The following is a 16,569-nucleotide window of genomic DNA, read 5'->3' as shown; positions in this document are numbered from 1 at the left end:
CATATTATAATATTTTAAAATACTGTTTGTGGCATTTCATTTGTCTGATTTTGTTATCGGAGATTTCTTCATGTTTTGTGTGTGACAGTAGAAATGGAAAATTTGTTGCATTACTAATAGATTTTTGACAAGAAGATAATTGCAACTATTATTTTGCTAATTATCATTAGAATGATAAATTTTTTGCTAAAATATAAATATTTTTTATAAAAAATTTTAGTTTATAAATCTAAACTAATATTTTTTACAAAACACGCAGAAAACTATTTAATTCTAGCGTGGCTTACGGTCAAATGCGTATTTTCTAACAGCTGTTTCTCATCATAATTTCAATAGGATTTTTTTTATTTTTTATTTTATATTTTTTTATTTTAGGTGCCCCAAGAAGTCCTAACGGTCTTGTCACAGAGCACCGCGGAAGTGCAATTAACCAGGAAGTTCACGCCTCCTTCCTTACCGTGACGCGAAAATATGTCCAGAGCTCGTTTCGAACCTGGGTCTCCTGCTTATAAAGCAAGCGTTCTAACCACTACGCCACGGCCGCACATAGGATTTAATATACTGAAATTAGTACTTTAGTAAAAATAAACCAAAAGTTCATTTTTTGATAAACCAAGATTTTCTTAATCGGCGATTTTTAAAACCTGTTTACATTGAAAGTTTTTTTTTTATCAATGCATGGTGGGACAAATTCGAGTTTTTTGTGCCAAAATTATTTTCGTAGTTTTTTTTATTAGAATAGCTATATTTATATATAAAATGTATAAATAAAGTAATAAATATGTCATTATATAATATAAAAAAAAAATAATAAAAAAATTAATTATTTTGGTGAAAAATACATAATAGCGTTTTGGAACACATGTCAAATTAACGTGTAAATAACCGCATAAAATTACGCTTAAATTAATATTTAATGTTTTTTTAACTTGATATTCCCTTTAATGAAAATGTCTTCACCATTATGATAAATTTTCACCGTGCAATGCTGGTATTGATTTTTTAGTATTTTGGCACACTCTGTCCCCCTGTGCAATGACTGAAAGAGATATTTTCTAAGTTTAAGGCCGATTTTTACTGATTTTTTTTTTTGGTTTTTAGATATAAAGTTTTTGTTGATATCAAGTAAAAGTTTATAAACGGGGATCTTAATAAGCTTGGGGTGGGTGGGAAAGTTTTCCGGAAATTAATAAACGTCCCCCTCCCCCTATTTTTAATATGAACTAGAGAGTATTTGTTTGCAAATAGGGTATATAAAATTTCTAACAACTTATACATTAAACTTATACGAGACATTAGCATAACCCAAGGGCCTATGCAGGAACGCTTTATTCCAATAACTGTTCAATGCTAAATGCTTTTATAAAAATGTATGGCTATGAAAATAGCCGTTTAGCAAAGGGTAGCAAAAATATTTTATTTAATTGTAATATTGTTTAAAACACAACCCATAAGTAATTATAACAAACTTGTTAAAAACTTGTTCAATATCAATAGATAACTCTGTTTGAATATTCATTAAATTTAAATCATGTAAACTCTTTAACCATTTTTTTTCTCTTATAGCCTTCTAGACGCTTAAGTAAAGAAAAGGTTCACTCACATTTATATAAAGTTAAGAGTAAGGCAGAAGTAACTTATGAAATTTTTAAAATGTTTTCAAATCCAGAAAATTTGGTTCAGCAATATTAGATAGAGCTCATTTTTGAAATATAACGAGTTTGTGCTTTCCACAAGTCAAGCTCGCCTAATAAACAATTTGGTTGGTAAAAATGAGTAAGCCTAATAAAGCCTTTCGTAAAAGATTTAGTAAGTCTGTTATAAAAAAGTAACTAAAAGATATGTGATTTTTCAACTAGTATCACAAGAACATCGAACTTTTGCAATAATTTTTGAATTAATTTAAAATGAGAAAGAATGAACCGAAATGCTTTAAAACACTTTAAAATTTATCAAGAGACGTTGTGTTTAGCCAGGAGCGTGTCTACGTCATTGGACTTACCAAAAAAAAGTTTTTTAACTTGAATATCGTCACCCTAGAATTGGTTTGTTCAACAGACCAATTTACAAATTGTTGGTAAAACGCGGTAAAAGTTTAGGAGGTTATTACTGCTCTCTTATTTTATTTATAGCTAGTATAGATGTTTTAATGTACTATCTTTACTTTAAAATTGTTGATAAACTGAAATATAAAGCTTGTTTACCTAAAATTAAGGCGATATTGGCTTATCTTATTTGGACATTGAACAAAACTGCACTGAGTACAAAACCTTTGATAATTTTTTAGGGTACTGAACAAAATTTCAGGATAATGAACAAAGCAACACTAATCACAAATAATATATAATCTTGTTTTCTTTAACAATTTTACAAAATGAAATACGATAGAAAAAATAAACTCAAAAACAATTCTTTTAAGCAAACATATAGGTTATCACCAGTTTAAAGAACTATATTATAATTATAATACTATGTAGTATTATAATTATAATACTATGGTTTCATTCAGTCTTAAAAGCAGTCATTTTTGTTTTTTGGTTTTGTTTTATGGGTTTTTTAGTTTTTAAAATTAACTCATAATATTGTTTGTCAATATCGTGGGTAATATTCTTCAGCATTTTGACTAAATCTCTCTTTTTATCTTTCGATAGTGAAAATTGCTCAGTTTTTAGGGCCATAACTTTTGGCAATTGAAGTAATTCAGTAGATTTTTGTTTCTTTGTACTTTGTTTCTATCCAATTCTAACACATTTAAAGTCTATATTGAAAGTTGTTCTAAAAATGACTTTTAAAATTGTATTTTTATTGTACACAATTCGTTTTATTTTCGTGTTAGGAATTTTAGAAAATAGAGAGGTTGCTGCTTTTTGATAGTCCAGAAAATCTATGGTAACCATCTGCAGGATTTTGAAATTACTTGATTTTGTAGGCATGTTTTTTAATACTCTTATCAGGCCGATTGAGCTGTATAATTCTAAATTCTTAGTGTAACGCACTATAACACAGTGTGCTGCATCAATCTCTTGTAAGTTTTTGCTCTACAATTTCAATCTTGCCGCTCTCTACTGACTTTAAAGAATTAAGTAATGCTAAACTCATAATTGAATTTTTATATTGTGGAACGCAATTGTCCAACCAAAGAATGATTTTATTTATATAAGAAATAGTTTCACAACTGCACTAGCAATATCATTGCCAGATCTGCCGTTTAAGGATTCGGACCATATGCTGTTGTATATTTGATGTATGTTTTTTGACATTTCGACCTTTGAGTGGTGATCTTGGTACAGAAATTGTTGGGATTTTTTTATGAAAGTAATATATACGTTGTTGAACGTTTGTGTGCCACAAAAATATTCTTTACAAACTTGCACACGTGTATTGTTGTGTTCTAAATAATACTTGTACACATGTGATCTTCTGTTCTTTTCTATGTGTGTTCGCTTCTGAAACGGTTTACCCCGCTTATCTTAAAATGAAATTCTGTGACATTAACTCATTTTCAGTAAAAAGTGGATATTGAACAAACCAATTCTAGGGTCACGATAAATTGTTGAAAAAAAAAATGTTTAACTATATTGTATAAAAGGAAAAATGTTAAACTATATTGTATAAAGCCAACTAAAGCAGTAATTAACCAAGCTATGCACGGATAACTTTTAAAAACTCCTTGAAAAAATTAAAAACCGGAATACCTAAAATATTTCGGTTTCATGATTTTGCAATATTACTTGTCAAACTAAAGATTATTTAAAAAACAATTTAAATATATAGATGGAAGTTCAACTGATTTTCGACTTATATAACTTAATATGAAACTCGAATTTTCTTTTTTTTTTAATATAGATCTTTTTATTTTGAATTTTTTCTTATATTAGTTTAAAAATAATAGTAATGATTATTTCACTTAGAACAAATCTTGTACTTTGACAGAGTAAAATTTTTGTCAGTTTTTATATTTAACAATATGAACTAACATTTATGTAATCGCTAAATTTCAAGTAAAGAGATGTCAGAGTAAAAATAAATTATGCAGGGTGCATGTGAAAAGGAAGTTTGAATTTAATTTTTCATTTTTGAAGCCTTCTCTTTTCTTATTTCTAACTCAAAGTTATTATTTAAAACTTTTTATTTTGAAACAAAATTATGTATTTTTTTAAATAACTTTGAATCAAGAGTTATTTAAAAAAATACACAGTTTTGTCTTTCATTTGTTTTTTATAATCAATAACCATTTTGAGACGAAATGTGACGCACAATTCGAATCTGGACGAATATTTTGCATGCAATAGCAATTGCAGTTATAAATTTCCTTTTTTTTCTAAGACAACTGTCAAAAAATTGTGAAATTTTGGCAATAATATGCATGTAATGCATATTATTGCCAAAATTGAGCTCATATAATGGACGGTAATGTAATATAATGGACGGTAATGAAATATAATGCAAAGTAGAGCTCATTAATTGGACGGATGATACACCTTCATTTGATCTGGTTGGAAAGTTATCTCTTGTAATGACGTAAGCAAAATAATGTCGAAGGAATTATTCGAAGACTAGATATTAAAGAACGTCTATCCACTGAGTTAAAAAAATATAGCCAAGAAGTCCAGAGACGAATACCAAATTATTTTTTGGTTAAACAAAATAAAAATTTTAGTTACAATGAAACAAGTCAATAGATATAAAAGCATAATTTTAACATAAATATGCATGTTTGCATATATGTACGTTGTATGAAGTTTACAGTATGTCGATGCCCTAAATACAACTAATGTTGATCAAATTAAATCAGAAAACCAGGAACAAGACTTTATTGCCGTACTAATAATCATGTCAGAAAAACTCCTTTCAAGTTTGAGAAGCAACAGTTGCACATAGCTACCACAGTTGCCGCATTTTACTTTTGAATAAACGAGATGATTATTTTTTTTTAGAGTTACTGAAAATTGAAAGAAAAACAACAGAAAAACAACTAAGTTCTGAACCTGATTCTAGCTGGAACGTTATGCAGGAGTTTTTTTTCGGATTTTTCAAAAATGGACTTTGGCACAAAATTGTTCTATTGGTAATGCAATAAAACCAATATAAACTCTCTTGCAGTATCGATGCATCGTTCAATTCAGTCCTATGATGAGCTATGAGATGTCAGTCCTATGATGAGCAGTCAGATTTCATGATATATAAATAGCTTGCATAATTCTAAACAGTTGATTTGTGTGTCGTGCTAAAAATTGACCATCGGATATTGTATTAGCATCAATTTGTTTAAAAAAAAAATCTAAATGATGATATATCGGATTTGTGATAGGTAGAATACATGAAATGACTGCAGAATTAAATTTTTCAGCTTTTTTTTTTCCAAATATTTCAATTCGCTAATTGAAAGCCATGGTTTTGGCTTAAGTACACAAAATTTGAGCCGATGTCTATTTTTTGCTGCCATCTTGAAAAAAATCACTTTTCTAACCTAGATTGTTATGTTAGCCGCAGTTTTTTTCTTAGTTGCTTAACTGAAAATAAAAAAAAAAAAAAAAAAAGAAGTAGGGAGTGGGGTTTTTATTTTATTTTTTAAAATGCGTTTCCGAACAAAGACAAGAAACTTAGAAAGATGTGGTTGCATAAAATAAGTAGACAGAACTTTAGATCGATTTTAACTCACAAGGCATGTTCTAAACATTTTGAGGTTGGCAAGAAAACCTACACAAACAAAGTTCCAACTATTGTACCTGAAAAAATTGTTGTAGAAAAAGTAAGAAAAACTAATAACACTAACGGAATGAAAAAACCCTTTCCTAAAAGAATAAAAAAAAAACTTGTGTTAACTGAAGAAAACAAACTGAAAGATGAAGTAACTTCTTTATAAAAAAAAGTAAAAAACATAAAATATTTCTATTTAAAAAGAAGTATAATATCTATAATAAATAATAATATTTATAAAAAAATATTGAAGTATAATAATACCTATTGATTTGAGCTTTACAATTGATTAATTTATACTTTAGACAAAAAATTCATGTTTTCAGAATTGAGAACTGTAAACTGTATAAATTTGTATTTAAATATTTCTACTGTCTACAGCTTCTGTCTACAGTTAGTACAGTGACTCTGGTGGAAGGGGGTTTGAATCCCCCCTCCTTCTGAATCAGATGTAAAAAAGAAAGAATGCATAAGAATCTTAATACCTGAGGAGGTATTTTTTTAATAAATTAATTTCTTGAAGCGCTTACTTCTTATGATGTTACTTAATGAACTCCTCACCAGCTCTTTTTTTATTGTATAAACACCACAACAACAATGGGTTACCAGGAGTTTTACGAGTTACGTTTGTTTTAACTCAAAACAAGGCCATCTTAAACAGGCCACGACAGCTCATTTTCCGTAAAATTAGCGAAGGCCGACTGAATACCTCAAAAACAATTTTTAATCTTAGCTTTTTTAGACAAAATTTAGAAACAAATAAAGAGCTTTGTAAAGAAAAAACATTTTGATTAAATTTTGGGAGCAAAAATTGTTGGAAAATTTTTTTACGTTTAGAAATAAATTAATTACAAAAAATATTTAAAGAGTTTGCAGATTTTAGATAAAAATGCCTAAATCTCACTTTTATAACTATATACTTATTTTAGCTGCTTAACACATGTAAAACAAATAACAAATTTTATAAAACAAACAAATATATTAACTTTAAAAAATAATTTTTTTGACTGTTTTGAATTTAATATTTTATTCATTCAATTATTTTATTTTGAAGTTGAAAGTTTTGCTTGTTTTATTATACATTTTTTCCCAAAATATTCAGAGTCTTTTTTACATTAATTGTTTAAAAAAATGTATGCCAAATGCACCAAACTTTTTTAACACTTCGAACAAGCAATTGAAATTTACTATTATAGTTAATAAAAATGTCAATTAATCCTAGGCTTACCATAATTTTGAAGTTGTAAACCGGGAAAGGCAGGAGTTGCGGTGGTGGAGGGAGGATAAAGGTGCCAGAACATTTAAAATTATTGCTTGACAGAAAATTCTGCTTAACAATGCTGAGAAAGCACTTTGATATCCTCACCACTAAATTTTTCATTTATGGGTAATCTTATTAAAGTTCCTTTGTAAATTTGCCACTTCTTTTTGGCATATTAAACAAACAAAAAATCACGACTTCTTAAATACATCCACTAATAAAGTCAACGGTAAGTGTCATTTAAGATGATTCTAAATTAGATTTTGAATCCTTGATAAAACGCAGACCTAGAAAGTAATTGTTGGTATTTGTATTAGTATCAAAATATTACGATTTTTGTAGTCTACGCTTTATTTAAAATTCAAAATCTTGAACTTTGTTTGGGACAAATGAAAACAAAGTTTCATTTTTATCCCAAAAGCGGGACAAAACAAAAACCGTTGGGACACTGGGACAAATGGCATAAAACTGAGACAATCCTGGTCAAAACGAGACGTATGGTAAGTCTATGGTAATCCTCTCTTGCAAAGTTTATTCACAAGTGTCACGTCAAATATAAAAAAACAATAAATAACAAACTGAACAAAATTGTCAGAAGGTTATCTTAGTCTTCCCCTCTTCAAAGAACTAACCAAATGCTCCATATTTTTGAAACATATCAAAGGTGTCTGATTCTTCTAAAATTGAATGTTACTCTGGAAGTTTGAAAACAATAAAACCTGCAGTATATAAAAACCCTTATTTGCATTCATTTAGGAACTGTCTCTCACAATTTTCACATATTGACATATTAAATTCCACATCAAGTTCACACTTATTACAATGGTGGTGAGCAGGAGAAAACATTGTAAAATTTGCTTGCTCATCTTGCAACTTTCTAGTTTTGTCAATTTTAAATTTTTGAATAACAATTTGCACAGTTATCAGATATATGCTACCTGATCCTTGCCAATTTTTCCCAAACTGTTTTTCTAATGCATCTGATTGCATGTCCTAACAATACATAAGAATACGTCATTCAAAAAATACTCTGACGTAATTAATGACGTCATTCAAAAAATGCACAGCTTGCTAATCTTTTAAAAGTTTACGCAATTCAAATTTTCAGCAAAATAAGAAATATAGATCTCTAAGGAATCTATTTGCCAATCATTTACTGAAGTAATAGACTTTCTTCATACATCATTTAATCTAATATCTAGTCCTTTTGCTTTACTATTGACAATAAGTGACCACTTGACAACTGTTTCAAAGAAAAGTGCTGTATCTTTAGCTTCAGGAAATTTTACTCATAACACTGCAACTGTTTTCTCACAAAAAACTTTAAGAAATAATCTAACATTTTATTGTTCAATTGGTTTTGGTGACACAACTGTTTGTGTTAACAATGATAACTTAACAATTCGATTATCTGCAGCATGAAGTTGAATTATATATTTCCATTCTACAAGTCGGACAGTATCTTTATTATTTAGCAATTTACATTTTAAACTGTAATTTTGTAGTGATGTAATTATATCGAACACATTTTAAAATATGCACAGCATTGTTTAAAAAAAAGTATGCTGGAACATTTTTTGGATTAAAATATTAAAATGATTTTGATTTACTCGACAATGATCCATTGTTAACCCAAGAGGCATTCCACCTGCAAATATGATTTGCTGATTTAATTCTATGACGCTAATTTAAAAATTTATTGCAACTTCACAAACTGGAAAAAATTTTATAAAAGTTGTGGACCACCAATAAGATAAAGGAGCATTAGTGCTAAAATTTTTCTGAGCATTAAATCTAAAATTTACCATTTTCTGCATACACAACACCTTTAATTAATAAACAAAATTAATAATTTCTTAAAAAATATTTTTATTTTATGATTTATTTTAACTAATTGAGAGTTCTACAATTATTTAAGCTTTTTAAACAAAAGTTTAAAAATATACTTAAAACAAAAATCTTGGCTTTCCAGTTGACTAGTTAAATATACCACCAAAGTACTGCCCAGACTTTATGTACACCTCATCAGCCAAGATAAAGCAGTATTTTTGAAATTTCTGAACCTCCTTAAATATCATCTTTAAATATTCAGTATTTTCAAGTTTACTTTGTTTATCATTTGTTGTAACTCTTGTGCACTTGGCAAAACTTTCTCTACGAAATCAAAGTCAAGATTTTGAGTAAAGATGCAATCCATCTGAAATTGTTTGTTTTACTTAATAAAGCTGCTTGATGCCTAATATAACTTGCTCGCTTAGAATCTGTTTCATCATTAATAACATAACTAACTGCATTCTTCAGTTGAGAATTATATTTAATAATACCCTTGTTTAAAAAGAGAGTTTGGTTTTAAAAGTTGGCTGTATCCAGTAAAATAAATACTTTCATAATCATCTTAAGTTATATATATTGAAAATTTAGGTGCTGGTCTACAATCCTCATATGATATTAAAGACATATTTTTTTTCTTTTTCAACAAAATAAAATTTTTCTTCTCAGTTGTTTCTTATTGATTTCAAATTTTTTACAATTGAATTAAATTGAATAGCGTCCATTTTTTTAAAGTTTTTGAACTCATCAGATAAATTATTTCTTTGAGAGCACATTAACCCAATGACATCTTGTTTTATAGACACTATTGGAATACAAGATACTGGTATACCTTTAAAGGTTGATGCAGGATGCATTGGAAAAAAACTATAGTTTTGTTCCAATGCATCCTTCATCAATCTTTTTCAAATCAAATCAAAAATCAATCAAATTCAGAAATTTCGATCATAAAAAATAAAAGGTGATTGTACTACCACCTTTGACTTTTTTTAAATTCTGCATCTTTAGGCCAGTGTTGAGCACAAATTTGCCTAAAATCTGTAAACACAAAGTTTGCGTTTAGGAGTTTTTTAATCCATAGCTCGCAATCCTCAGATTTAAAGGGAAATCTATACATCGTGACATAAGCATTATAATAACCTGTGACATAAACATAACTATGTGACATAAACATAAACGTAACGTCTCCATAAAAAAGTCGGTCTTTGCCAACTTTACGGAAAATGAGCTGTTGTGGCTTTTTGAGAAAATCTTGACTCAAAATAGCATGTTATTTATACAAGATAAAGATTTGTTAAACTAGTTTTGTTTTAGTCGGCAAAAAAACGTATCTGTTTTTTTGCTAACTAAAGCCAAAAAAAATTTTTTTGCCGACTAACTTACTTAAAAAAAGAATTAAAGGTTTTCGTTGGCCAACATTTGCCAACTGCCAACTATAGATCCAATTTTGCGACTCTAGTGTCCCATTTGCCGACTAATAAAAAGGGGGCTAGATACCCCCTACGCCCCTCCTCGGAACTGTCCTGTCTACTATCATTTTATAACATTTCATGGATCATTTTAAACAAAGGATTTATTGATGCAAGATTTTTTTGGAGAAAGAATTCTTTTTGAAAAAAGGCATTTTATTTCAATCATGTTGTAACTATCTTTTTAACATAAACATCACTTCAAAAATTTGCAGTCTTAAACTACTATCTTCTTATAAGCATTTATTCTTATTCCATTAGCAAAAAAGAAACATAGTAAATTATCAACATCTTTGTTAGCAAAATATCTAGAAATGTATGCTAATTTTTTGCATAGCATGCATACCAAGAATGTGTTAGTATGCTATGCAAGTAGAATGAGCTGTAATGCTCCGTCGAATAAGAAGTTTTTAAAAATGCTAATCCTCTTTCTGTTTTATGTCTCATGTATTCAACACGTATAGTTAGCAAATCTACAGCATTAATTTTGAATGAATCTGATTGTTGCAATTAAATGCATACTAAAGCTATCAAACTCATTTATAAGCTACTTGGAACTCATGCTCCTAACATAAAAATCTGTAAAAATTGATATGAACCTCAAGACTAAACTATGAACCTCTGATGATTAAAAACTTTGTAAAAGACATCATTTTTAACAAACATTTTAATCTAACATTCTTTTATGCAAAAATATTTTTTGATTACTAATCCAATCTTTATCCAAAGACTTCTTTTAATAAATCTACTAATAAATATAAAACCATAAAAATAATAAATTCTCTTGATTGACCTAAAGCATGGGTCAAATAGTATATCTGTAAAAATTTAAAACAGCAGATTGAGAACTGAAACAATTTCAACTTGACAAACTGTCTTACTACGACAAAAAAAGAAGTATCATACTCATGGTTTAGATTTTTTACTAATAAAAATCGATTCGTAACTTTAAACAAAAAAAACTCTCATACTTTTGATATTGATGTTGGCGTCTTACTGGAGTCCTAAAAGCTCTTTGATTTTTTGATGGTTTTTATTGATTTATCCAAAGTTTTCTTTTTCAGTAAATCATGAAATTCTTTTGAAAAAATTAGAAAACTATGGCGTTAAAAATCAAAGTTTACTTTGGTTTAAATCATACTTAACTAACAGAAAGCAATTTGTACTTAAAGAAACAAAAGACTCAAAAAACAACTTAATAACTTGTGCAGTACCCCAAGGTTCTATTTTGGGACCATTATTGTTCTTACTTTATATAAATGACTTATATTTATCATCAAAAGTATTAAATACTATCTTATTTGCAGATGACACTAATTTGTTTTATTCTCACAAAGATATTACTGTTCTTTTTAAAATATTTAACGAAGAATTAGATAAGATCAACGAGTGGTTTATAAGTAACCGACTATCATTAAATGTAGAGAAAACAAAATTTATCCTATTCCATAAACCTAGTAAAGCCGAGAATATTCCTCTTAAACTACCCAATCTTTTAATCAATAATAAAATAATTAAAAGGGAATTGACTACAAACTTTCTGGGAGTGCTCTTAGATGAAAAATTGTCATGGAAATTTCATATTAAATATATTGAAGGTAAGATCTCAAAAAATATTGCCATGTTATACCGAACAAAACCTTTTCTTAATAACGAGTCTTTAAAAAATTTATTTTTTTCGATTATACACAGTTATCTTTCATACTGTAACATTTCCTGGGGTAGCACTAATCACACTAAACTCAAAAAAATTTATAGTAAACAAAAACATGCTTGCAGGATAGTATTTGGGGCAAATAGAAAAACACAATGCGAACCTCTCTTACGTCAGCTTGGAGCTTTAAATATTTATAAGCTTAATATTCATCAAGTAATGTTATTTATGTTTAAAGCAAAACTTGGGTTTTCTTCAGTAACATTTCAATCCTACTTTAATGAAATCTCCCATAAATATCCAACCAAATTTTCAGTGAATAACTTTGTGGTTCCCATAAACCTTCTTAAATTAAGTTCGTACCAAATTCAATTAGTTTGGAAAAAATTAAATTAAAATTTGGAAAAAATTAAATTAAAATTTGCAAAAAATTCAATTAGTTTGGAAAAAATTAAATTAAAATTTGGAAAAAATTCAATTAGTTTGGAAAAAATTAAATTAAAATTTGGAAAAAATTCAATTAGTTTGGAAAAAATTTCTTCCAATCTTTAGTAAAAAACAAAACTTCGTTTTAAACTGCACTTTGCAAAGTTTTAAGGATGATTCAAAACGGTATTTACTGAACATGGAATTCGATATATTAGATTTCAAATACCTTTTTTGAAAACAATTTAAAGGTTTGGACTGAATCGCTTGAAAATAAATTAAATCTTTATCACTTTCTTTAGCTTTTATTAAAATGGTTTCAAACCATTAGTATAAAAGATAACGAAAATAAAATTGTCTTTTTCGTTCATATTTTTGATGATATTAAATAATCAGCCCAAATACTTATTATTATTATTTCATTTATTTAACACCCAATGTAATTTACAAGGTAAAAAAGAAAAATAAAAAAGTTATTTCTCGTGATTTTCACTTAAGAATTTTTTCTTCCAGAATTTGTTTAAAAATTTCTCTTTGCTCTTTCGCATTCCAGCACTCTATTGCATGTTTCAAAGTTTGTTCAACTTCGGAGGGAATTTCACTTTTAGAAAGTGCTATTTTTATCTTCTTTTTATTTTGAATTAAGTTAATAAGAAAACATCAAACAATACGAATTTTCTTGATACAAATAATAATTTAATTTTAGAAATTTTCACTGGGTTATGGACACCAGCATCATCAGCTCGTAAAATATAAATGCGTAAAATAATATTAATAAAATATTAATATTTTACGAGCTGATGATGCTGGTGTCCATAACCCAGTGAAAATTTCTTAAAATAAATTATTATTTGTATTAAGAGAATTCGTATTGTTTGATGTTTTCTTATTAATATATATATATATATATATATATATATATATATATATATATATATATATATTTCTTTTTTTTTTTTTTTTTCTGATGCCGAGTAAACAATTAATTTTTTTTATAACATTTCTCATTTTGATTTCAAATACGCAGCTCATTTTTCTCGGCAATAATACAAAAAGTACTTAGTATTATTAATAACGAATATTATTTTTAAAGTCTCTATGAATATGCGCTTCTTTTAAGACCCAGGTTGACATACTTTTAAATAATTTTTTTTGACAAGGTGTTTTACCCCAAATGCTAAAGATTTGAACCAAAATATTTTTACAACTTGACGTGATGGCGAAAAATGAGTTGCATATTTAAAATCAAAATGAGAAATGCTATACAAAAAGCAAATTGTTTCCTCAGTACCAGAAAAATTTTTTTTTGTTGTTGACCTGTGTTATTTATGTTAACAGCATCAATAAAATATTCACATAATAAAAAATTGCCGTCTTAAATTATTAATAAACACAGGTGCAATGCAAACGACAAAGTATTAGTTATAAACAAGTAATAAATAGACAATTAATTTAGTAAATTAATGGCCTTCAGCTATAACATAATAATAACTTACCAATATCTATTTCATTTATGAAACTTCCAATAAGGGCCTAGTGTCTTTTTTTTAAGTAAAAGAACACAACGCAAAACCCCAATTATTTATGTGCGTATTGTGTGCACACGTGTGTGTGCGTGTCAAACAATAAGATAACAAAAAATGACTTTAAATTACTATAGAAAAACTTACACCAGCAAGAACCGTACTCGGTACAACCAACGCCAAAGAATATTCTACAATGAGTTTTATATAAGCGAAAGTTTTTAAACATTTTTTTTGAAATTTTATATATTTTTAAAGTTACTAAAGTTATTTACCAAGATCGGTTTCTTTTGATCTGCCTGATATATGATGTTTGATAACCTTCATAACTTTTTAATTATTTTGTGTTTTCAAACTTTTCAGTTGAAAATAAAATAAAAACAGAATTAAGTAAAAAAAATTTTGCTTGTCAAGCATGTCATGACAAATTTTCAAAATATGAAACTGCATGAAATTGACGTTTTCACTGTCTAGTCAAATATTTTTTTTGTGCAAAGTTTTGTTATTATTGCATAAGCTAAGCGAATGTAGCTATTTATAGAATTATAAAATTTTACCAAGTGTGACGTTTTCTACTTCACAAAGTTAATCGTGAGATTACCATATATAGAAATGTTATTCAAATTTGCTACCAAACCAAAACCTTAGAAGTGAAACTTTAATTTTTAGTCTAAGTTTTTATTTTTTAATTTTTTTTTGTTTTACTTATTGCTAAAATGAATTTGATTTAAAAAAACCATTTAAAGTTGATAAACAAAAATAAACCCACGTGACCTACAAGAAATAACATTTTAGTAACATAATGTTATTATTTAAACGAAAATATTTAAAGAATTTTGTTTACGAATAAATCTAGAAATAAACTAAACAATCGTACAAACATTTTAAAAATAACTTCAAATTTAAATTTTGCAAGTTCACAAAAATTCCCCCTTCGTATCAACTTCTGATTCAATATTTTATATAAGATAAAAATATCTTATATTAAATATAAGATAAAAATATTATATAGTTTTGTAAAAACATCATACAGTCCTTTTTCATATTGTAAACACTTTATACGCTTGTATTATACTGTTATATTTATGCTATGCTATACAAAAACATTTTTTGTTTTGACCTGATCTGCCGTTGAAACTGCTCGATCAAAGAAATCAAATCGAATCCGTAAAAAGAAGTGTTACAGTAATTTCGCACAAAATAAGATTAGTTTTCTTAAAGAATCAAAACATAAAAATAAATTTGTTTTACAAAAACATTTATTGTGCAATATTATTAATGTAGGGTCAGGCGCTAGGTGAGTGTGTGGGTGGGGTGAAGTCAGTGCGCCGCACCAGGGTCCATAAAGGTTTAGGCACACATGAATAATTACTTTTTTTTTATTTAAAAAAAGTTTATTTTTAATGTCATTTACGTAATACGTTATAAAACAAAAATTTTTTTTAGCATTTTAGTATTTAAGCCAACTATTATTATCTGTACCATCTGAGTCTGCTTAGTTCAAACAGTGCTCTGACGTAAATCTTTTTTTCTTCAAAATAAATCGGTTTTATAAAAGCGACGAAGCGGCGAAGCGGTAATTTACTGAAAGAAAAGAAGACCATACACCGCAATTTGAAAACTTGTTAATGGTTAATCTTCTCTTAATCTAAGCTTAGCTTGGCGATTTACCATATATAGTAAATCCCTAAATCAATGTTGAAGCGTGGTAATATAAATTGCTTTATAGTTAAGGGTAACTGAAACAAATGAAGTAAATATTAGGTTTTACTTTTTTTTCTTTATCTTCATATTTCTTAAGCATACTTAAAAACATCCTAGATTTTAAATAATTTTTTTAACAATGATTTATTGATTTAATATGAAATTTTTAATTATTTTATTTTCAACCGTTTTTTTATTTTCAAATATTTTTCAATTCATTACTTTTTCTGTTTATTGAGGAGTTCTAAATCCTGTCGTAGCTGATGTGGGCTGAGACAAATTTAAAAAAATAAAGGTATGCATACCCTCCATCTAGATTCTGAAAGTCCTAAAATACTTAGAAATTGAGAAATTTTTTTAGGAGACGCAAATGTGGTACAAAATACAATAATATTGGAACACCCGCCCCCCTTTCCCCACCACCATCACCACTACCAAAAGCCCCTGGATCTGTCACTGATTACAGGAGAATATCTTTTTCAATCAAAAATAAATAATTATGTTAACAAAGATCATATTAACTTTAAAATTGCCGAAAATGATAATAATCAAAAATTTCTTAAATGCATAATAAAGTTTAAAAATATTAATACAGAACAGTGCACACGAGACCATTTGTTTATTGAATCATTAATTTTAGTGGAATCGGAAAAATATTACCAAATTTTGAAGAGAATTATTAAGGTTATCCTTTTCTTAAGAAAACGTAGTCTTGCTTTCGAGGAAAATTTACAATGCATTGATGATTTACAACTCATTGAAAGTTTGGAAATTTACAATGCATTGCTCAAATAATGGAAACTTCTTAGGTCTGATAGAGCTGTTTTCTAACTGGGATCCTATTCTGAAGGAATACGTTCTAAAAGTATTTGAGTAACAAAAAAAAGGGCATAAAAACTGCAAGTACATAACCTCTCAAATAAAATGAATTTATTGCAAAATGTTCAGATCTTGTTAAGCAGCATATTTTGGAAGGAAGAAACTCTACAAAGTACTAAGTCA

The 16,569-nt window shown here is 27.7% G+C and overlaps 1 protein-coding gene across 4 annotated transcripts in view; it reads right to left on the bottom strand.

Moving 5' to 3' along the window:
• LOC124807980 (phosphoinositide 3-kinase adapter protein 1) overlaps positions 1-14,373 on the bottom strand; it is a 93,691-nt gene extending 79,318 nt beyond the window's left edge. For 3 of the 4 annotated variants that reach the window (XM_065812243.1, XM_065812244.1, XM_065812245.1), the window contains exons 1-2: positions 14,139-14,354; positions 14,011-14,054 (exon numbers count right to left, since the gene is read on the bottom strand). In XM_065812243.1, coding sequence (XP_065668315.1) covers positions 14,011-14,054; positions 14,139-14,190 — 96 coding nt within the window. In that variant the 5' untranslated portion in view covers positions 14,191-14,354. Of the gene's footprint in view, positions 1-14,010; positions 14,055-14,138 lie in introns of all 4 variants that reach the window. The other variant, XM_065812242.1, reaches the window with a different exon arrangement.
• Positions 14,374-16,569: the final 2,196 nt, after the last annotated feature.

Source organism: Hydra vulgaris, chromosome 12 (assembly GCF_038396675.1).
Source record: "Hydra vulgaris chromosome 12, alternate assembly HydraT2T_AEP".
Lineage (NCBI taxonomy): Eukaryota > Metazoa > Cnidaria > Hydrozoa > Anthoathecata > Hydridae > Hydra > Hydra vulgaris.
This window is presented reverse-complemented; position numbering and strand designations above follow the sequence as displayed.